At 37.2% G+C, this 23355-nt stretch overlaps 1 protein-coding gene across 1 annotated transcript; it reads right to left on the reverse strand.

The window, feature by feature from the left end:
- LOC109845824 (probable S-adenosylmethionine carrier 2, chloroplastic) lies at positions 6942-10954 on the reverse strand. The gene is made up of 6 exons (XM_020415089.1): positions 10900-10954; positions 10687-10739; positions 10456-10551; positions 10192-10281; positions 8155-8216; positions 6942-6979 (listed from the first exon to the last, which is right to left on the reverse strand). The coding sequence occupies exons 1-5, from the start codon at positions 10952-10954 to the stop codon at positions 8208-8210; spliced, it is 303 nt and encodes a 100-aa protein (XP_020270678.1). The 3' UTR covers positions 6942-6979; positions 8155-8207.

The raw sequence follows: 23355 nt of genomic DNA on the forward strand, positions 1-23355 counted from the left end.
GTTGGAACCGACGTTGCTTTGGACATAGCTTCTGGAGCCGAGGCTGAAATGACTATGAGCGTTGCGCCCGACAACTCTATCGCCTCAACAGAAATCTTAACTCCAGCATCAACCATATTTGTCGCTACTCCTGCTACTATCGTTACTACTCCTGCAACCGTTGTCGCTGCCCCTACAACCATTATAGCAACTATCGTGTTCACTTCGTCAGAAATAACGACGTCATCTGCTAGCCGTTTGGAAGCGGTGCCTTCCCATGCTGCACCATCTTCTTCTTTTGACCTATCAAAAGAATTTGGGGTATCGATGGTCCGAGATAATTTTCTCACTATTCTGAGAAAATCCTCTACTCAAGTATTGGATCGTGGCAGTGATTTTGCTGGGATCAAGGCGGTGCTGGAACCTCTTTTGCATGTAATGCAGAACTTGACTAGCGATATAGCCACGCTACCTTATTGGATGCATTTGGTAAAGGTTGAAAGCCTTTTTAAAAAATGGCAAGACTGTCGCAACCAGTCCCTCTTCCCTATAGCTGAAGAACGTGCGATGCAGCTTTTCAGGCAGAGGGATGATTCTCTATTTGAGCTTGAACGTCAAGTACACGAGAAGAACCAGAAGATCAAAGAACTTGGGGATGTCAGCAAAAAAATATCCAGCGAGAACAAAAAGGTCGTTGATACTGAACACAGCCGTCAACGCTTAGTCCAATCTTATAGAGCTGCACTTGTTGATATCCAGGCTAAGCTAGCTAAAGCGGAGAATGAGTAAAAGGAAGCAACCGAAAGGCGGCGAACTTTGGAAACCCAACAAGCAGAACATCAAACATTGCTTCAGGCTGAGTCAAATGATTTGGAGAGGCTAAGCAACGCCATAAGTAATGTGAAAGTGCCCTCTGATGATGATTTGCGTAAGCAAGCTATGGCTGAGATTGAAGCAACACACCAAGAATCCATAAGCCAACTCGCTGAGGAAATCCGCCAAACTGTTGAACATTTATAATGATATTTTATTAATACAGTTATGCTCTCATCTATCAACTTTCGCCTTTGTGCACTTTGGTTCTTTGTTAATAGAATACATAAGACTTGTCTTAACGAGTCTCTGCCTTTAGAATTTCAAAACAACTGTCGAAAATCAAGTCTTAGAATTTTAAGACGAGGTTTGAAGTATTTCAACCAGCACTTAATTGAGGTGATGACCCTCGTTTGTTTTGAAATTAAAGACGAGGCTCGACTAATTCCAACTCAGTCTTGGTTGGAATAGCGACCTTCGTTATTTTGCACCTTGGAGATGAGGTTCGACTGATTCTAACTAAATCTTAGTTAAAACAGTAATCTTCGTTATTTTGCACCTTAGAAACGAGGTTCGACCGATTCCAACTAAATCTTAGTTGAAACAGTGACCTTCGTTATTTTGCACCTTGGAGACGAGGTTCGACTGATTCCAACTAAATCTTAGTTGAAACAGTGACCTTCGAGGTTCAAACGAGTTTCTTATTTGATAAATTTTAAATTTTCTAATCCCTAGTTTGTTATGTACTCAAGTTCACCTTTTATGATAACTCTAAATAAACTTCTTAAGAAATGTTTTTCAAAGTAGTATATTTTACTTATGTCTTCACTTAGACTTTTAATTAAAATAATAAAATTTTTGCATGCTTAACTTAGAGTTAAAAATAATTTTTCAAGTTGTCTTGATTTACATATTTTTTATAATTTATATATATATATACTCAAGTTCACCTTTTATGATAACTCTAAATAAATTTTTTTAAATAATTTCTAAAGTAGTATACTTTACTTAAGCCTTAACTTAGACTTTTAATTAAAATAATAAAAATTTTGTATGCTTAACTTAGGGTTGAAAATAATTTTTTAGGTTGTCTTGATTTACATATTTTCAGAATATATACATACATATACACATATATATTAAAAAAACTAACCTTGCAAAAGAAGAGTGCGGAAAATAGGCACACAAAAAAAGAACTCTTGAATTCAAAGTGATTCTATCTTATAAAGCCTAAGCTGACCGAGTAATTAAGCCTAAGGAGTATTTCCATACTTAATGACCCAAGCCCAATTGGGTTGGGATCTATTGATGTAAAACTCGTTAAATGGTCACTTAGAAAGCTCGTTAAAGTAGAAAAAAAATCACCAAGGAAGAAAGAGTTAAAAAAATTACTAACAAATGTTATATATATATATATAGTTATATTTGTATATATGGTCTTGAAAAATATTTTTGATCAAGAGACTTGAAAATTATTTAAAACAAAGAGTTAGGATGTTCTTTTCAAAACTTTTAATTAAATTTCTAAGTTTGACTTGGTTTTGTATTGCTATAATGAGAATATTTTCTCAAAAATTCACTTTGGAGTTATATATAAAAACATTTTCTTGGGTAATAACTAGCTTCAATTAAATTGTCTAAATTTATCAAGTAAATTTAGTTATTTACTGACCTCTTTAATTTGACAAGTTGACAGAATTTTGTGGGTATATTCACTGTAAACCCTTACGAGACTACAACTCGTCCACTAGGGTAACCTAGAGGTTTAAAGGCTTGTTGTATGCGCTAAATACAACGATTCATACGAAAGTGAATTAGGATTTTTCTCTTTGCTAGAGGACTAGAAAAAGTTTAGGTGTGGTGGTATTTGATAATCACATTTTTATTATAATTTTATACCCTCATTATCTATTTTTTCATGAATAAATATATCACTAATAATTTTTTTATCTTTAATTACAAGATAATCAAGAATAAAACCCAAGATCTCTTCTCTCAACAAAAGCCCAATGAATGAATAAAGAATACAATCAAAAACCCAAAAGCCAAAGCCCTAAAGCCATTGCAAGAGGAAAATTCGGCTAACAATTGAAGAATATTGCGCATCGATGCCAGCATCGATGTCAAACAGTCTATTACAATCTAATGGCTGAAAATCAAGGATTTTGGATAAGAATTCGATCCAAAGACTCACATTCATTGATGTTTACTATAAATAGAGGTAGAGAGTGAGGGGTTAAGGGTGTGAAAAATTTTGTATCTCCATTTGGAGATGAGGGTTACTCTTAATTGAGAATATCTTCCAAATTTATAACTTTTTATTATAATTAATAAAATATTTTTTTACCACTTCATATTTTTCTTCTCTTTGTTGATGATGAAGATGAAGATGAAGATCAATTTGGAGGTTTATTTTTTATTTTCTCTTTTATTTCTTTTCTTATTGCTTAGTAGTTTAGATTTACATTAATGTCTTGTAGTGTAGATTTACTTTCATGTCTTTATCTTCCCGTATTTAATTCTTACAATTTATTTTGTAGCTTAGTTCTTGCAATTTATTTTGTAGCTTAGTTATTGCAATTTATTTTGTAGCTTAGTTTTTGTAATTTATTTTTGTAGTTTAGATTTTATTTTCTTACAATATTCGCCTTGATGCTAGAACCCTCTTGGGATTAGTTTTTCTTTTTGTTTATTTTCTATTTTATTTGATTCGCCTTGAGGCTAGAACCCTCTAGGAAATTGCCCTTTTCTTAGATATGTAATTAATTCTTATTGGAACTCTAGAAATTGCATGAAACTAGCTTTATTTCTCTTATGATTTGTTAATCATTCTCTCATGCTTAAAATGTTCATGCTTAGGATATTCAACTAAAGAACTAATTGGTAGAAGGAATTCTAGAATTACTATTTAGTTGTTATTCTTTTCATGAGTAATAATTTTACTTGGATAATAATTTGATAGGTTATACTTCGCTTGAGTGGTTTGATAATCTATACTTAGTAAATCTAAAGTGGAATGTGGAAAGGAGAATGATTCATATCTTATAAGTGAGATTAGCTAGTGGATTCCATTCTAGATTCCTCATATCTTTAATTGAATCCTCCATCTTGAATGATTCATATCTTATAAGTGAGATTAGCTAGTGGATTCCATTCTAGATTCCTCATATCTTTAATTGAATCCTCCATCTTGACTTTCTTGAATTTTCTTTTCATTCTTGATTTTTCTCTTATTTGTTTCTTGATTTTATTTATTTTTCTTTCTTGCCTTGTTGATTACATTTATTCTTTATCACATCCACTCTCAATCACCTTTTATGCTTATTTACACATAATCACTCTCACTCTCTCTATCTCTCCACAATCATACTCCATTCATCACTTATCTTAGGAGTTTTTGAAACTGATTTGGGGAGCTTAACAGGTTTATAAATTAAAGCGGTTAATGAGTTTGGGTTTGCATAAGAGGAGTATAAATGACAAATCATCAAAAAAGTTTAAGTGGAGATATTCCCCTATTTTCAATTAAATTTTAGCTATGTTGGACTCATTATAGTATAATAACAAGATTTGAGGGGCCTGAGATTAATTTAAAGATTGGAGGGGTAATATCAAGATATTGATGATTTTAGGGGGTTTGAGATCAATTTTAAAAATTTGGGAGGCTATGTAAAACCCCGTAAAATTTAGATAATATGTGATAATTTGAGATAATTTGTGATTTATTATGATAAGTGAATTTTTATCATGATAAATATCATTAAATGATGTATGAGTAAGATAACAAGTGTTTTGAGTGCAAACAAGTTCATATATGTGAGAGAAATGAGTCGAAACATGCACAACCAAAACATGCACTGTCTGAAAATGTACGGGTCGGTCGACCGACGCGGGGAAATCTAGTTTTCCCAATTGTGGGTGGATTCGGATCTTTTGAGGCCCAGTTGAACACAGATGTTATAAATACCTCTTGTTCACAAAATTTTACAAATTTTATCAGATCTTTCAAACCCTAGCAGACACCTTCTCCTCCCCTAAACCCTAAATCAAATTTTTGAGTTTTCAAGTGCCTTGTGAGGCAAATTTTGACGTGAAAGCGAGGTTTGTTTGGTTTGTGGCTAAGAGATCTGACTTTGGTTTGCACCTCCAGACTTTTCAACAAGTTTTCAGGCGAGTTTCATCTCTGCTAACCCTACACCCATGTTTTTAAATTATTTTAAAGAGTTTTGATTTTGATTTCTTGAGCCTACATCCTATTTTGTGTATAAGAAAGTAGTATATGATTAAAAGATTTCTTTTATTTGGTAAAAACCAAGGTAATTTTTTTATGGTTGATGGATATTTTAGTCTTTCCAAGTCAAGTAATTATCAGATAATAGATAAGACTCAATGGTATTAATTTTGAGAGGTTAGGTTTAAGTGAAAAATATTCACAGGGGTTAAATCAAAATTTTAAAGGTTGAGATAGATTATCTACAAAACACCCAAAACTTGACGGAGATTTACTCAGTTTTAAATAGCTTGTGGGGGAGAGGGGTGGAGTGGGTTGGCATGCCTCCAATAGTTAAGGGGGAGTTTTCTAAAATTAGCCCTTAAACAAAAGCACAACTTAAGATACATGTGACATCAATTTTATACGAGTGGAGTTCATAGCAAGTCTATCACTCAATGAACTGGTTCGGGTTGTGACATCAATTTTATACGAGTGGAGTTCATAGCAAGTCTATCACTCAATGAACTGGTTCGGGTTATTTGTCCTTAAATTTATCCTACATGTGGAGTTCATAGCAAGTCTATCACTCAATGAACTGGTTCGGGTTATTTGTCCTTAAATTTATCCTACATATCAACTTTGAAAATCTTTTACTATAAGAATCTCTAAGAGAAATTTAATATATATTTGGGATGGGTATGTGATCCTTTTGGTTCCCCTTATCTTTCATGATTTTTAATAAATTATTTGACAAAATAAATTAAGTTGACATTTTATATTACTCCCGTTCTTATAAGTTTATGAAGCTTATAGCTTGGATATGAATATTGTTGCACATATTGTATTCTTCTAACTTCTTAAGCTAAAATTTTGGATGTTGTTTGACATTGGATAGATATGAACTATTTTATTAAAATACAATCAATATGAGTGCATAATATGTATAAATCATTCTCAGACTATATTATATAATTTTCTTAAACTAGAGAGTAATCGTTTTGACAAGTCAATTAGTAGTTGGGAAGATATAAAAAGAGTACAACATCATATTTTGGAATTAATCACATAATTTATATTTTCTTTTTTGATTGAATTTGCACATTCTATTTAGAAAATTCTAGAACAAAGTTTTTGAATATCTATAATACTCGGTCGCCAGATAAACAACAATGGAAGTAAACCACAAATGGAAGTGATTTTTTTATAACTGAACAAAATCCTTGATGACTAGATAAAACCTACTATTTTCCTTTGATGAATTCAAGAATTTATATTTTTATTAATAATAACAGTTTTCTTAGTATCGGTCCCTTACATTATTAATATTTTAAAATTATACATTCAAATTACTAATTAATCTTAAATTATTAATATTTTAAGACTTTAAGCGTAACTATTTCTCTGGAAGACAAAATGTTAAAACGACACATGAAAATATCCAAAAAAATTATATATTATGATAATTATGAAGTTTTTTCAACCATATTATAATAAATAAATAAACTTAAAGTAAAAAATTGAAATAGTTACCTACGTGCAATGCACGTGCATTCCACCTAGTATATATAAAGGAGTAAGTTAAAGCTTTACAAAATTAGGATAGATTAGAAGTAACAGTAGTACTAAGGGGTAGGGAGAGGACATTGTCATCACCAACCCAATACTACTACTTCACTTCCGATCCTCCCTAAGTTCTAAAACCAAGTGTTTCTTAGCTGAACTTTCAGCTATATTAAACGTAAAGAACCAACAAAAGACAGTATAATACATTGAGAGAAGTGACAAAGCTGAGAACTTTAGATGATAGTTAGCTTTGGATAGGAACTGAGTGATTATAATCTAGAATCATCCATTAGTTTTTTGCTATGAAATTATCACCCACCGCATCGTCTGCCCCTCCTTTAGCCAGTTCCATCAAGCCCAGCTCTAACGCTGCCTTGTGCAACCTGGTAGCTTTTCTGCCGCATGAAGATCCTGTCCAGAATAAGGTAAATTGAGCAACATTAGATGCTATTATTTGAGAGGTAACTGGGGCTTCATTGAAGATGAGGTTGTTACGACGGTTCCATGTACACGAGCAAAAGCATGGAAGGATAACCTCCAAAGTGCTCTGAGATTGCTACTGACCAAGAAATTATCCTTGACTATAATCAATGAATCCATATCCTGTGGCCAGTTATCTAGAGTTTCTTGAGGGAGAAGAATGGACCATGTGTTTCTAGTAAATGGGCAGGAAATGAATAAATGATCATGGGTCTCGATATCCAGGTTAAGGTATTCTTCTGGACCCTTTTTTAGACAAATGAAGTTGTAGAGATGAATACCTTAACCTTCAGCGGGACAGTGGATTTTCAAATGAAGTTGTAGAGATGAATGAATGTACCTCCATCGTTAAGGATAGAATAGAATGACTTGATAGAGAAGTTCCCTGATGGATGATATGGCCACTAGATACTATCTTGGACGGAGGCTCTTGTAGGCTTGATGAATTCAAGGTGAGTGAGGAGTGCTGTAATCTCAGATCTTTCCTCTGATGAAGTTCTTCTTCTTAGGATAGGATGCTACCTCCAAGAGTTATGAATCATGGTACCTTGAGACTGGGTAGAACATTTGCTGGAAAAAGCCAAACGATGTGCCATGGGGAAGTGGCTACAGAGAGAATTGACTCCTGACCATTTATCCACCTAGAATCTACAAGTATTTCCAGCACCTAGCTTCCATCTGACATGGCTAAGGAAAGTTTGGTGAATAGAGTGTAAGTCGTGGATCAGTTTAGAAGCAGAACCTTTGGGAGGATTTGAGATAGGGTGGTTGTTGTTGGTTGAGTACAAGGAGAAGATGACTTTACTGATGTATGAGTCTCTATCGAGGATTTTCCAAATCCATTTGGATAGAAGAGCTTGATTGAAACATTGCATGTTGATGATGCCTAAACCACCTTCTTGTTTTGCTTTACAAATGTTACCCTATTTAACAAGGCATTTGGATTTAGAGGACTGCTGGTAACCAACCCATAGGAAGTTTCTCCTGATTTTGTCTATGGCCTTGGTGAGCCAAATTGGTAATTTGAAGAAAGACATATAGTATAAAGGGAGGGAGGATAGGACGGAGTTGAGTATAGGAGATGTATAAAGCATATATAACTTTACCTGAACCATCAGTCTTGTCTTTAACACATCAAGAGGGGTAGTTATAGCTCCAGTTACAGCACCTGCAAACAAAGAGGCAATATAACGGAATTCTATACAACCAGAGAGTGCGCTTCTGGGTTCAACTTATACAAGAATTTAATTGTGTTAAAAAAAAGAGACAAATAACTGTCAATGATGATGTTAGGATCGATCCTATATTATTACTGATGGAAGTCTAAAGTTGACAAAGTACACCACATAGTAAAGAATGTCAAATGTTAGGCATGTAACTTTAATTTTACTTCTGACGGGGTATGAGCTAATCAGAACAATATATTTGCTAATCTTATGAAGAGAAGAATGATACATTGTTATTATGAATATATCTCTGTGATTACAGGTCAAACAAGCAGTCCATAATTCAAGTAGAAATTAAGTTTCCATCTTATAAAAGAACCTCTACTAGGTTCTAGACCATTAGATCAGAGAAGCTAAACCTAGGCTCACCACATCTCCACACAACATCAAAGGGGATCCCATGGTCCACCAAGATCAGGTAGGATGTTCATAGTCACCTTCTTAGGTATAACTAATTCATTGCCGTAACAGTATCGCAGTTGGAAAAGGATTACTGATTCAACCATTGCCGGTAGCCATAATTCATTTAGCTACAGTCCCAGATATTGTATAACGAAAACAAAGACTTCTGCATCTTTCAGATCAATAAATAAAATACAACAAATAATAGTCTTTAAACGTCACACTCAAATCTTTTTTTTTTGGGTTAAATTTCATTCAACTAGCTTCTTCTGATAAAAAAAACTGAGAAATTAACATACTGAAAACGTCCATGAGAACTTTAATCTCTAACGAAGTACTTCTTATGATGTATAGTTTCTTATGATTTATCAATTGATAAACTGAAATATAGTTTCTTTACTCCATGAGAAATTTAAATGTCTCGTGACCAATTGCTGAGAAGGTTGATTTTACAAGCTTCTGCACCATGCTCGAGTAAAGCTTTCAAAACCAACAAGGAAAGGTTTTAATAATGAGAAATTCTTTTTTTTCCCTCCCTTCTGCGAGAAAATAGAGTATTCTGAATTATGCAGGGATATCAAAATCATATTCAAGTAAACAAGCGAATGATACTTAAATGCAGTTATATTCATTGGCCCACTGGTTGAGGAAGTTATGGAGTTAGTGTGTAAATTCAGAAATGGTGGAGTTAGTCTGTAGTTATCCATGTTTTAAAAAGCGGAAGCGCAAGACGAAACATTAGACCCTTTAATGAAGCGAGGGGAAATTTTCAAAGCATGAGGCATAAGTGTCATGGGTTGAAGTATTTTAATTTTAAACTTGGTAAAAGTTATGAACACATAATATACAGTGGTATAATAATTTACAAATAGATACATTCATGTATTGATTAGTAAATAAAAATTAAATACGTGAAGTATAGACATGAATCATAACAAACAAAGCAATATGCATAACATATATATATATCTTATTTTCACTCACATGGTCATATTGAAGATACAAAGGGGTAATGTTAGTAAAAAATTCTTTTATATCCTCCTATCTTGTATAAAGTGCGTACTTCAAAAGAGACGCGCTTATGATGCGCGAATTACACACTTCAGTTATGGTTTAAGCAATGAGACCTAAGCTTCAAGAGTTAAATAGCTTCTCTCTTGAGTTTCGAAGCGTTTACTCTTCAAAAAGTTTCGAAGCAAGTTCAAAAAAAGCTTTTTCAAATTTTGGTAGTCAATCATAGCTTCCTATGATGGTGGTTATCAAGAATTTTACAGGAGTCCTAGTCTATAAATTAGTCTTTGTTTCTCTCCATCAGTAGCACACTCCAGAAAAAAGTTTATAGACTAAGGAATACTCTCCAGTTTATGATCTTATCCAATTAAGGAAAAAGGATTTGGTGATACTAATGGTAATTAAGAGGTAAGATTTAGTTTTGTGTTTATCAGTAAGCTCTATCATGATTAACAGCGAATACATGGAACTATGGTAGAAATAATGGAAGAGTAGTAAGCTTACTGCAATCTTATATCCTATTCGAAGCTGCTCGTATAGACAGAATTGGATTGCATCAAATGGAAGATCTCGCAGTAGAAAGAAACTATATCCCTACAAATTCAACAAAAATAACATGATTAAGTCTCAAACACCAGTGTTCAAACTTAGGAAAGGACACGATAGGGACCGAAATACGGTATTGCTATCATCTCTTTGATTGTGAAGGAACATGGGATATCTAACCAAATGGTGGAGAACAATAATGTTTATTGGAAAAGTCCTTACAGCATAAAGACCTTTGAACCCTTCCTTAGCTGCTATAAGGCGAACAGCATCAGGTGCAGAAGCAAATTGCCCTGTCTGCATTCTTTGCTTGACTACCTGGAAAATGGAGACGGTAGGTTTTAGACGTACCAGAACTTTATATTTATAATCTTCGGATGTACATACTTTATTTTTAACCTTTGGATGGACATACTTCATATATATAATCTTCGAATGGGCATAGAAATTTACCTCTGTGGGGACACGAATAAGTGAAGATGCAGCACCTCCAATGGCACCTGTTGCTATTGTTGGCCCAATAGTTGGCCCATTACTTGGAGGCCCAGTGTTTTCTTTTGGTTACCCGGTTTGCTTACGAGTCGTGCCCTAGCCCCTTTCGTGACCACTCGTTTGCCGGTTTGCTTACGAGTCGTGCCCTAGCCCCTTTCGTGACCACTCGTTTGCAATGGTACTCAGCCGCTCCCATTCCTCTTGTCCTGCATCGTAGCCCCTTGCCCATCTCGTCCTGCGCCGCTGCCGTTGAGTCCCATCCCCTGTAGGTTGGCTCCTACCTTCGCCTCCCCTCCTAGTGTCGGCTGCCCCCTTCCTTATATATGGCGAAGGGTTGGTAGTAGCTCGGTGTGGGAAAGAGCGTGGGTGTCGAGATCTTGAGCTCTGTGCTTTACCCCCTTTGTGCGATCCTCTTCCCTACCTGAGCTCTGTGCTCCTTCGAAGGCTATGTGCTTTCAACCCCTTTGTGCGATCCCTCCTGTGAGCTTTTTGCTCTCACCTCCTTTGTGCGAATCCCCTTTCCTCTTTGTGAGTGATTTAAGGCGAAGATCAGTGGGCTCCCCTTTGTGTTCTTGGTGGTGCACAGTTGAAGAAGAAGGACTGATTGAGCAGGCTTCTGAGCCAAACAACGATGACCTAAGATCATCAACAGCACCTGCAGTCTTAAGTTTTGGAACATGTAAGTAAGGAAGAAATATCCATTCAAGAGTACTTCAGTTGAATTGAGATTAAGAAGGTTGTCAGATAATCTGGTTTACACGTGTTAATTTTGCTTCAGTTGAATTGACATTAAGAAGGTTGTTAGATATCTGGTTTACACATGTAAATTTTATCCTGAACCACAACCTTAAGACCTCATTTAGAAAGCAATAGCTAAAAAAAGTGAAAGCATACTAAATTGCTTCAGAAAAGTTAAAAAATAGTTCATCCTTTCACGTTAAATCCATGGATGTACCATTGATTCAATATAACCTTTCAAACTCCTCACTTCCAAACAGCTACGCGGGAATTTATGTATTTTAGAAAAAAACCATGCCCAAAAATTTACAACCCGTTTTACTTCACCAACAAATGGAACTTTTTCCAATTAACATACCACGATAACTTACACCTCTTCCACTTTCCTCCAGACAAATTCCTCAAAAGCCTCCCTCCTCCCTTCTTACATTATTATTTGTGTGTGTGTATTTTTTTTTTTTTTTTTTTTTTGCTCATCTCGATTTAGAAGATCTATGCTTTATGTATCCTGACAGTTTACAGAAGGCTAAGAATGATAACTAACTTTACTTACATAGCTGCAATCAAAAATATTTTGTAGTCTAACTTTAAAAAATATGTTTTAGTTCCAAGTCAACAAGAAACAATACCCCACATACCAAATGGTATCCGCACAAAATTAAACGGCTTTTCATCTTCCATGGTGACTGATGCAAATGGCTTTGAAGATTCCACCTTGGAGTTTCGAAATTTACTCATATAAGCATCTACAAACAATAAAATTAAATTAAATTAAATTAAATTAAAAAAAAGTATGCTCAAAGAGAACTCAAAATATTAAAATAAAAAAAACCTAATTTGTCACATTTACATCCTAATTCTTCAGCCACTTAGAATAGTTGTGACCAGAAAATCTATAGTTCTGAGACATGATATCAATTGGGATTTATGGCAGTTGACTTGAAGAACAGATTTTAAACTAAATGACACAGTTCCCTTGATCAAAATTCTTTTCTCAACTTCAAACTAACATATTTGCCATAGCTATTTCCTCCAAGTAAACTAACATGGTCAAAGTCACAATAAAAAATAAAATTTGAACACAGTAATAAAGTTCCCTTCACCTTTTTTTCAACAACTTCCTCAACTTTTCATACTTCTTCATCAATAAACAAAACAAAATCTTCAAATTCCAGAATTCAAAATCAAAACCAAACTTAAAGTTGTATATACGGTTCGTAACCAAATTTTTTTTCAAACAATTAATTCAAACTCTTGCAGTTCTCCATAGTTCTTCATCTCTAAGCAAAATAAAATCAAAATCCAGAATTTTCAAAATAAAAACAAAAAATTTAAGCTTATTTACACAATTTCTTCACCAAAAAAACTATATTTTCAAAAAAAATCTTCAAACTTTCATATTCACCCTAGTTCTTCACATCTAAACAAAATAAAACCATCAAAATCCAAAAAATGTCTTGATGAAACTACACTTATTAATAAAATTTAAATCTCCACATCGATCACATTTCAGAAACCCTAGATTTTAACAGTAAGAATTTTTCAGAAATTACCTGATGAAACTGCAGGACTATTTCCGTTACCAATAGATAAAATTGGAAGACTCATTATTCTTTTTTACCTAAAAAAGAAAATAAATTAATTAACAAGAAATTATTGTAGAATAAAACTTGCATACGTAAATAAATAACTGCAGTTGGCCGTTGAAATCGAGTAAACATACCGCCTCGGTTTGGATTTGGACTCAACTAGAGTCTGAACCGGACGGAAATGCGATATGGATTCGGGCTCGGGTTGAGATTTTGTTCCACCTGATGAGCTGGGGACTGATTTCTGATCATATAAATAGGCTATGGGCTGTTTGTTTTGAGTATTTCAGCTTTCCACCCCCTCCCCGAGGCAAAAAACTCAAAACAAACAGCCCCTAAATAGCACTCACACGCGGATATGCCCCATGGTTTTACCTATTTTTCACTTATATATCCTAATGTGTGTTTAGTAGCAAGAAAATATCCTAAAGTTTTTAAAACTTGTACTTAAAATATACCTTAACATATTTTGGCGACACAAAAATATCCTAAGTTTTTACAGCGAGCACTTAAATACCCTACATTTTTTAAAATTTGCACATAAATATCCTCAGATATACAAACTTGAGGTTAGTTAAGTGCAAGTTTTAAAAACATTAGGTATTTAAATGTCATTTTAAAAATATAGGGGTATTTAAGTGTAAGTTTTAAAAACTTTAAGGTACATAAGTGCTGCCCAAAACAAGTGAGGATATATAAGTGTGCACATTTAAAAATTTTAGGGTATTTTCTTGCCATCAAATATAATAGGGTATATAAGTGCTATTTAGCCTAAGGGGTTGTTTGGTTGGACTAAAATACGGAGAAAAGCTTCAAAATGAAAACTGACGGAGGAAAATATGTCAGTTTCAGTACTTTGTGATGTTTGGTTGGCCTATAACGTGGAGAAAAGAGGGATGGAAAATTGTAGCCACGTGAGATTTGGAGAAAACACTGTTTCCATCCTAAAATGACCAAAATCGGTGGAAAGTGTATTAAAACCGAGCTCACAAAATGACAAATTCTAAATTTAATTCATCTATAATTTGAAGAACTTGTAGTAGATCCAAAACATAAGCAAGTAATAAAATTATTAAAAATTACAAATAGGACTTGAAGAAGCAATTGAAGCTCACAAAATAAAAAATTACAAATTTAATTCATCTATAAATTGAAAAATAAATTGAAGCATGTCCACAATTTCCCGCAGTAAATCTACCCGAAATCGATTCAAAGCTTCTTTTAGCCTATTTTTCTCTCTTCCATAGATTTTAAGAACATCGGTTTTAACCGTATTTCTTGACATGTATTTTAGATCCTCACAAAGATATGAGAAGATTGCTCGAATACCTTCATACTCAACAAATTGAAATGGCAAATCATGCATAATGATGGCCGAGACTAAGAGCCCCCTAAACTTATCCGGGTCAAAATTAAATCTTGAGGAACTCATTATAGAATCCTTTGAGTTAGATAGACCCTCAATATCCTCTCTCTCTCTCTCTCTAGTAGTCTTCTTACAAATTTTCATGTGTCTTAACATGTTCTTTGTCCCATAGTTACATTCGGCAATATATTTGATTCCACACTTCTTACATATTGAATATTGTTTCCCACATGGCTCTGTTTTAACAAGGTCAAACATTTTCCAAACTTTGGATGTTAATTTTCTTTTTCTGCTTCTAACAATTACCGCTTTGGATTTTTTTTTCTCAATAGGACTAGACATTGTCTTCTAATTCTTCATTAGATGAATCCGCTTCTACATTATCCTCTATAGAATTATAGGTAGAATTAGACTCCATTAACTGTGATGAAAATTACAGAACTACATGAGATTCATAAATTTAAATAAAATTATAATATAATCAAATAGATAATAAGAATTCAATAAATCTATAACTAGAGAATTGAGAGCTAAAAACAAAATTAGAAAAGTAGAAAAGGGGAAAATGGAGAATAAGAGAAGGAGAGAGTTAAAAAAATTACAACAAAGTTTTTTACTGCCGCTCACGCTCGTCGTCGCTCACTGCTCCTCGTAGCTCGCACTCGCCGCCAGCTTGCCTCTGCCTTCTTCACATGCACTCCATTCGTCACTGGCTCTTGCTCGCTGCCACCTCCGCTTGCCTCTGCTTGCCTTTGCTCGCTGTTGTTCGTCACCACAAAATCTAAGGTCAGGTAGGGTTTTTATGAGAATCGTTCTCCAACTTTGTGACATCCACATACACTAGTTGGAAACGAGGCAAAATCGCTCTTCAGAAACCCTAGTTGTACAGACAATTATTTGGAGTCTGCACAACCCATTTAGAAGGACAAATTTTCAAAACAGTACAATTTACAAAAATATTCCCACAAAACGACCCATTTTGAAAATAATCGTCAAAACCGACATAGTTTCAACCGTCGGGCTGAAACTAGGTCGGTTTTTGACGAAAAAAAATTATGAAACTTCACGGGACTTGAAGTCCCGTGAAGTTTAGCAGACATTTAACAAAGCTGCTAAACTTTACGAGACTTCAAGTTCCGTCAAATTTCGTAGTTCAAACAAACTTCACGGCACTTCATCTCGTGAAGCATGTTCAAGTCTGGAAAATTAAGCCTGCAGTTCGATGCAGCTGTACTCCCTCTCTCTCCCTCTCTCTCTCTTTCTCTAAAAATAAAAAACCAAGCCCCATACTTGAATGCCTTCTCTCTGCTCCCATTTTGATGGTTGGAAAAGCTCTCCCATTTCCCAATTTGAGGCTTGTCAGGGCCTTTCTCCTGCTCACAGGTCAGTGATCTCTCATTCCTTTGATGGGTTTTTCTTCTTTTGGCAGGAAAGTTGGGTTCTTTGAGGGGTTTTGTGAGATGGGTGTTGGGGATTTGCTGGTATTTTGGGTCATTGTTGTGTAGGAAAAAAAAAGAAAAAAAGAAAAAAGGAAAAAAGAAGGGAAAGAACTTATTCCATCTTCGTCTCTGAATCCCAATAAATCCTTTGATGTGCAGGGACTACATAAAATCTCCATAGCTTCATATTTTCATGTAAAATAGAAGATGATCATGAACTTTAAATTTGTGGATAAGGATTTAAAAAAAATCTAAGATCGCTTAGATAGATCATCAGCATACTCGCTTGGGTATTTGGAAAGAACTTAAATTTCCAGAGAGCGATTCTCTGGAAAATTTGGCTGAAACTCCACATGGAGTTTGGGCACTTTAACAACCTTCACGTAAAGTTTATTTGAACTATGAAACTTCACGGGGCTTGTGTTGGGGATGCACAACCCCCCTGATGCGATTTGGAAATAGAAATTTAGGAGAGGAGAGAGAAAATCAAACAATCTCAAACACACAAGATTTACGTGGTTCACTTCTCAATGTGAGAAACTACGTCCACGGCCGCCGCAGGAGAAAAATTCACTATTTTTCGTCTTAATACATCATGCCCTAGCCAACCCTTTTATAGACTTAAGGGTTTAACCAATAAAAAAGGAAACAGAACAAAACAGGTTAAAATTCGAAACTGGGCCAAAACCCGACTCCGGTCGACCGCCGCACCACGTGCGGTCGACCGCGATGAATCCTATTCCTGATCGAGCTCTCTGGACTTTGGACGGTCGACCGCAGTGCCATGTGCGGTCGACCGCGACGAAGACAAAACTCTGGATTGCTCTCTGGACTTTTGCCGGTCGACCGCAGCGCCATGCTCGGTCGACCGCGATGAGCTCCTGGCCTGTGCACCCAGCTGTGCACGACATCGGTCGACCGCCGCGCCATGGCCGGTCGACCGCGATGCAGAAAACTGTCTCCTTCGTCGTTTTGCTTGAACTTCGTCGTCGTCGATCATGTTCCTCCTGTTCCAACTTTGTTCCTCCTCTCTTCTGAAGCATAGGGCATGTCTGATAGTTAGGCTTCACATATCCTAACAATCTCCCACTTGGAGACTAACTATCAATCTCTTTCAGCTCTCTCTACGGCGACGGCCTCCATATCATCAAGTGCTGAGGCCAACTGAAGTTGAGCACAACCTCAGTTTCTCTGTAGTGACAACCTTGGTAAGCATATCAGCTGGGTTCTTGCTTCCTTGAATCTTCACAAGTTCTAACATGTCCTCGTCCAACGCTGATCTTATGAAGTGGTAGCGGACCTGTATGTGTTTGGTCCTTGCATGAAAAGCGGGATTCTTTGCCAAATGAATTGCGCTCTGGCTATCACAATGTAAGACACTCTTCTCACTCTTCTGTCCCAGCTCCTCCAAGAAACCCTGCAACCATATCATCTCCTTGCTTGCCTCTGTCACCGCAACATATTCAGCCTCTGTCGTTGATAAAGCAACGATCTTCTGCAACTGAGAAATCCAACTAATAGCTGTAGAGCCCAAAGTGAATACGTATCTTGTAGTGCTTCTTCTCTGGTCTATCTCACCAGCATAGTCTGCATCAACAAAACCCTGCAGGACTAACTTGCCTCTTCTGAAGCATAAACAATCTTCTATTGTACCTCGCAGGTATCTCAGAATCCACTTTACTGCTTCCCAGTGCTGCTCTCCTGGATCTGACATAAATCTGCTCACAGCTCCCACTGCATGGGCAATGTCAGGTCTCGTGCATACCATGGCGTACATAAGGCTTCCAATGGCTGAAGCATATGGAACCTTAGCCATGTATTCCTTCTCTTCATCAGTCTCGGGGCACTGCTCCTTAGTCAATCTGAAATGACTAGCTAACGGTGTGCTAACGGCCTTAGCACCACTCATCCCGAATCTCTCAAGCACCCGTCGAATATACTCGGCCTGAGATAGCCGCAGTGTGCCCAAGAGCTTGTCTCTACTGATCTTCATCCCCAATATCTGCTTCGCTGCGCCTAGATCCTTCATGTCGAACTCACTCGACAGCTGCTCCTTCAGTTTCTTGATCTCTGTCATATCTGAACCGGCTACTAGCATGTCGTCGACATATAGGAGTAGGATGATGTAACTCTTGTCAAACTCTTTGACAAAACAGCAATGATCAGCATTGCACCTGGAATAACCGTTCCTGTGCATGAATCCATCAAACTTTTTGTACCATTGCCTTGGAGCTTGTTTCAGGCCGTACAAGCTCTTCTTCAATCTCTGGCTGCTGCATATATATCTCTTCCTCTAGATCACCGTGGAGGAAAGCTGTCTTTACATCTAGCTGCTCGAGATGTAGATCTTCAGCTGCAACAATACTCAGGACTGTTCTGATGGTAGTCAGTTTGACTACTGGAGAGAAGATCTCTGTGTAATCAACTCCTTCCCTCTGCTGAAATCCTTTAACCACCAATCTGGCCTTGTATCTCTTGGAATCATCATGTTCCTCTTTGATTCTGTACACCCATTTATTGCTCAAGGCCTTTTTCCCCGTTGGTAGCTTCGCAAGTTCCCATGTCTTGTTAGTGTTCAATGATTTTATTTCATCTTTCATGGCGAGCTCCCACTTGCTCGCATCATCCACTCGAAGGGCTTCATCATAACTTTCTGGCTCTCCACCGTCACTCAACAATAGGTAGTTGAGATGAGCTCTGGGCTGTAGTGATGGATACTTTGGATTAGGCTTGGGGACTCTAGCTGACCGCCTCAACTCTCTAACGGGCGAAACAGTCTCTCCATCTTCATCTGCCCCCTCTGAAGTGGTCTCATCCATCATCTCTTCTTCTTCATCAGAACTAGCTTCGGGATTGCCTCCATCTGAGGCATCATCTGACTCGAAATATGTAGGATCACTCTGCATCGAGCTAGTGGGCTGAACTGCATCACGGTCTTTGTAGAGGACTGATTCGTTAAAGACCACATCCCTGCTTCTGATGATTTTCTTGTTCTGCTCATCCCAGAACTTGTAGCCAAACTCATCGCCGCCATAGCCAACAAAGAAACATTTTAAGGACTTAGGATCGAGTTTGCTTCTAGCATGATCACTCAGATGTACATATGAAACACATCCAAATACTCTCAGGTGAGAGAGATTTACCTGCTTTCCACTCCATACTTCTTCAGGTATTTTGTGCTCCAAAGGCACTGATGGTCCCCGGTTGATCAAGTAGGCAGCTGTGTTGACTGCTTCTGCCCAGAATTGCTTTGGAAAACCTGCTTGTAACCGCATACTTCTGGCTCTCTCAGTCAATGTTCTGTTCATGCGTTCTGCTACGCCATTCTGCTGGGGTGTACCTGGCACTGTCCTCTCTAATCTAATGCCGCTGTCATAACAGAACTTCTTGAACTCTGAGTCTTCATACTCGCCGCTGTTGTCAGAACGAAGCTTCTTGATCTTCAAACCGGTCTCGTTCTCAACCATAGCCTTCCATCGCTTGAAGACTTCAAACACTTCTGATTTGTGTTTCATGAAATAGACCCAAGTCTTCCTCGAGTGATCATCTATAAAGGTCACGAAATATAACCTTCCGCCGGTGGATGGAACTGATGCTGGGCCCCACACATCTGTGTGAACTAACTCAAGCTTCTCTTCTTTAGGAGTTCTGCCAACCCTTTTGAAGCTTATTCTCTTTTGTTTCCCAAGAATACAACTTTCACATAAGTCAATATCAGCCGATCTCAAACCTGGTAACTTCCCGTTCGATTGCATAACCTTTAGGCCTTTGCTACTCATGTGACCTAGCCTCTGGTGCCACAAATTTGGGTCTTCACTGCCTTCAGCCACTGCAATGGAACCTCGTGCATCTATCGTCATGTAGAGAGATCCCGTCTTCGTACCACGGGCAACAACCATGGATCCCTTTGTAACCTTCCATGTATCACATGCAAAGGTTGATACGTATCCCTCTTTCGCCAATTGTCCTATGGAAATCAGATTTTTCCTCAAGCTAGGAACATGTCTCACATCGCTCAGCTTCCATATAGACCCATTGAGCTTGATCTGCACGACTCCTTTGCCAACAATATCACAGGGCTGATCGTCACCAAGATAGACTTTTCCTAGGTTTCCTGAAACGTAGTTCTCAAATAAATCTCTATTTGAGGTAGCATGAAACGAAGCTCCTGAATCCAGCACCCACGATTCAGTTTTGCTCTCCAACGAACAGATTAGGGCATCATCTGATTCTCCTGAGGCCACGTTCGCTTCAGTCTTGTTCTCCTTGTCTTTCTTGGGTTCTCGGCACTGATTTTCATAGTGGCCAAACTTGCCACAATTCCAGCAGTCAATTTCCTTCTTGCCCTTGCGGTTCCTGGACTTTGGCCTTCCGTTCCTCGAGTTAGATCTTCCTCGGCTATTCCCTCTATTTATGTTTCTGTTTCTTCCTCTGCCCTCAAGGTTCAACGCCGACCCTGAATTAGAAATCCCTTCCTCTTGTCTTCTTATTTCCTCAGTCATAATCATGTCCACCACCTCTGAAAACTTCAGCTTTGATTTGCCACATGATCCGCTGATCGAGATAACGGTACCCTTCCAACTGTCGGGCAATTGACCAAGTATCAAGAGGGCTTGGATTTCATCGTCAAACTGAATATTGACCGAGTTTAGTTGATCCGTGATCTCGTTAAACTCGTTCAGGTGTTCCTTGAATTTCTGGCTCTCGGACATCCTCAAATTAAACAACTTTTTAATGAGATGTACCTTATTCGCCGCAGAGGGCTGCTCATACATACTGGACAACGCCGCCATGAGATCCGCCGTCGTATTCTGATTCTTGATGTTGAACGCTACTGATTTAGACAAGGTCAACCTGATCGCTCCAAGGGCCTTTCGATCCAATAGCTTCCAATCCGCATCTTTCATATCCGTCGGCTTCTCTCCCAATGGTAGGTATAAATCCTTCTGATAGAGGTAGTCTTCCATCTGCATCTTCCAGAACCCGAAGTTTGTTCCATCAAACTTCTCAATCTTGGATGTTTCCTTCTCAGATCCCATTGTCTCTGACCTCAAATCGCTCGCGCCGAACCTGGAAGCTCTGATACCACTTGTTGGGGATGCACAACCCCCCTGATGCGATTTGGAAATAGAGATTTAGGAGAGAAGAGAGAAAATCAAACAATCTCAAACACACAAGATTTACGTGGTTCGCTTCTCAATGTGAGAAACTACGTCCACGGCCGCCGCAGGAGAAAAATTCACTATTTTTCGTCTCAATACATCATGCCCTAATCAACCCTTTTATAGACTTAAGGGTTTAACAAGTAAAGAAGGAAACAGAACAAAACAGGTTAAAATTCGAAACTGGGCCAAAACCCGACTCCGGTCGACCGCCGCACCACGTGCGGTCGACCGCGACGAATCCTATTCCTGATCGAGCTCTCTGGACTTTGGGCGGTCGACCGCAGCGCCATGTGCGGTCGACCGCGACGAAGACAAAACTCTGGATTGCTCTCTGGACTTTTGTCGGTCGACCGCAGCGCCATGCTCGGTCGACCGCGATGAGCTCCTGGCCTGTGCACCCAGCTGTGCACGACGTCGGTCGACCGCCGCGCCATTGCTGGTCGACCGCGATGCAGAAAACTGTCTCCTTCGTCGTTTTGCTTGAACTTCGTCGTCGTCAATCATGTTCCTCCTGTTCCAACTTTGTTCCTCCTCTCTTCTGAAGCATAGGGCATGTCTGATAGTTAGGCTTCACATATCCTAACAGCTTGAAGTCCCGTGAAGTTTAACAACTTAGTTAAATGACTGCTAAACTTCATGGGACTCTAGGTCCCGTGAAGTTTCATAGTTTTTTCATCAAAACCGACCTAGTTTCAGCCCAACGGCTAAAACTAGGTCGGTTTTGACAATTATTTTTAAAATGGATCGTCTTTTGGGAATATTTTTGTAAATGGGACTATTTTAAAAATTTGTCCCATTTAGAATTGAAAGGGTCAGTCATTGGGTTACACGGGTCAGTTCGGGTCAACCCTAATTCACCCATCTAATAAACAAGTTAGATCGGGTTGACCCATTTGTTACCCGACTCATATAACTCGACCCACACCCAATATAAACAGGTCGGGTTAGGTCGGGTTGATGAGTCGGGTCATAATTTGCCACCCCTAACAAAAGTTGGGTGGACAAATGCCAGTATCCACTTAAGTGGATTAGTAGCTCAACTCCTCTTCTGAGCTTACATACATGTTTTTCTTTTTTATTATGAGTTTAATGCATTATTTGAGTTGATCTATGATTAAGTTTTGTGTAACCTTATTTGTTTATTTGTTAATATAGTTGTTCCTTTTTCAAAGTAGTATTTATATCTGCGATAATATGATTCTATATTGTATTTGTCAACCTCATTGTTTTCTTTGCCAATCGAATGATGGATTGAAATTATCCAGCTTGATACGCACGTAGAAACCATATAGCAAGCAAGTCTAGAACTAGGATAACATTTATATGAAGTTAAAATATGAATTGAGTTAACCATGGCTCAGAAATACGTCTGCATTTTGGTCCCTTGCATGAGCATATATATTTAACATTCTTTTGATTATCGGGAAAAAAGCTTTGGAGGAGAAAATTCCTTTGTAGTGAGAATTTTATACCACTTTGAATTTGTTAATTATTGTTCTCATTCTCTGTAAGACACGTGTGGAGATTGTTTTACCCTTTCTTGATTAGCGCAACAAAATTTAAGAATTTTAATCCTGTATATAAGAAATATATATGTTGAATATCAAGAGTTCTATAAGAAATATGTTCAATATTAAGAGTTTTCTAAGAATTTCGCTCATGTACATAAGAAATATGTTTAATGTTAAGAGTTCTCTAAGAAACAACGTATAAAATTTTGTGGAGAAGAATAGTTCTAATGAAAATTTTTGAACTTTTGGTGATTTTGCAATTTGGTGATTAATTCTTTTATGTATCAGGATAAAGCTAGAGCATCTTGAAACATACGTGCTTGCTTTTCTATCTGACTGAGGCCCCGTTCAAAGATTTGGTGTATTGGAACTGTGCAGGACAACACTATTGTTACCCTTTGCCCAAATAAATAGAGATGTGGGTTGGCTTCAAAAGTAGCATACCTGATTGATTCGATCGAATATTCCAAAATAGTCACCAGTTTTTAGCACTTAAAGAGATGTTCGTTCTGCTGGACGTAAATCTAATATATGGGCAAATATATTAAATAGATATGTATTATGTGCTATCAATCAATTAAGGTTAGCACATTAAAGTGATCTAATATAGGGTTTGAGCTTTTAATCATACTCTTTTTAAAAATAAGAGTTGGGAAAAATCTTTTCATGATCAATAGTATCGTTAACTTTTTTTTTAATATTACATTGTTATTCTATTTATTCTAATTATCATATCTTCTTTGCATTGGTAATTAAATGATTTATCATTTTTTAAATGAGACTTAACATGTTATTGGATAAAGGAGATACGTTTGATATAAT

This window comes from Asparagus officinalis, chromosome 6, assembly GCF_001876935.1.
Source record: "Asparagus officinalis chromosome 6, Aspof.V1, whole genome shotgun sequence".
NCBI lineage: Eukaryota > Viridiplantae > Streptophyta > Magnoliopsida > Asparagales > Asparagaceae > Asparagus > Asparagus officinalis.

Coding starts and splice junctions, on each gene's coding strand:
- LOC109845824 (XM_020415089.1), bottom strand. CDS start 10,954: ATGGGCAAGGGGCTACGATGCAGGACAAGAGGAATGGGAGCGGCTGAG. Junction 10,740..10,899: donor GGGAGCGGCTGAGTACCATT/GCAAACGAGTGG, acceptor GGCCAACAATAG/CAACAGGTGCCATTGGAGGT. Junction 10,552..10,686: donor TTATTCGTGTCCCCACAGAG/GTAAATTTCTAT, acceptor TCCATTTTCCAG/GTAGTCAAGCAAAGAATGCA.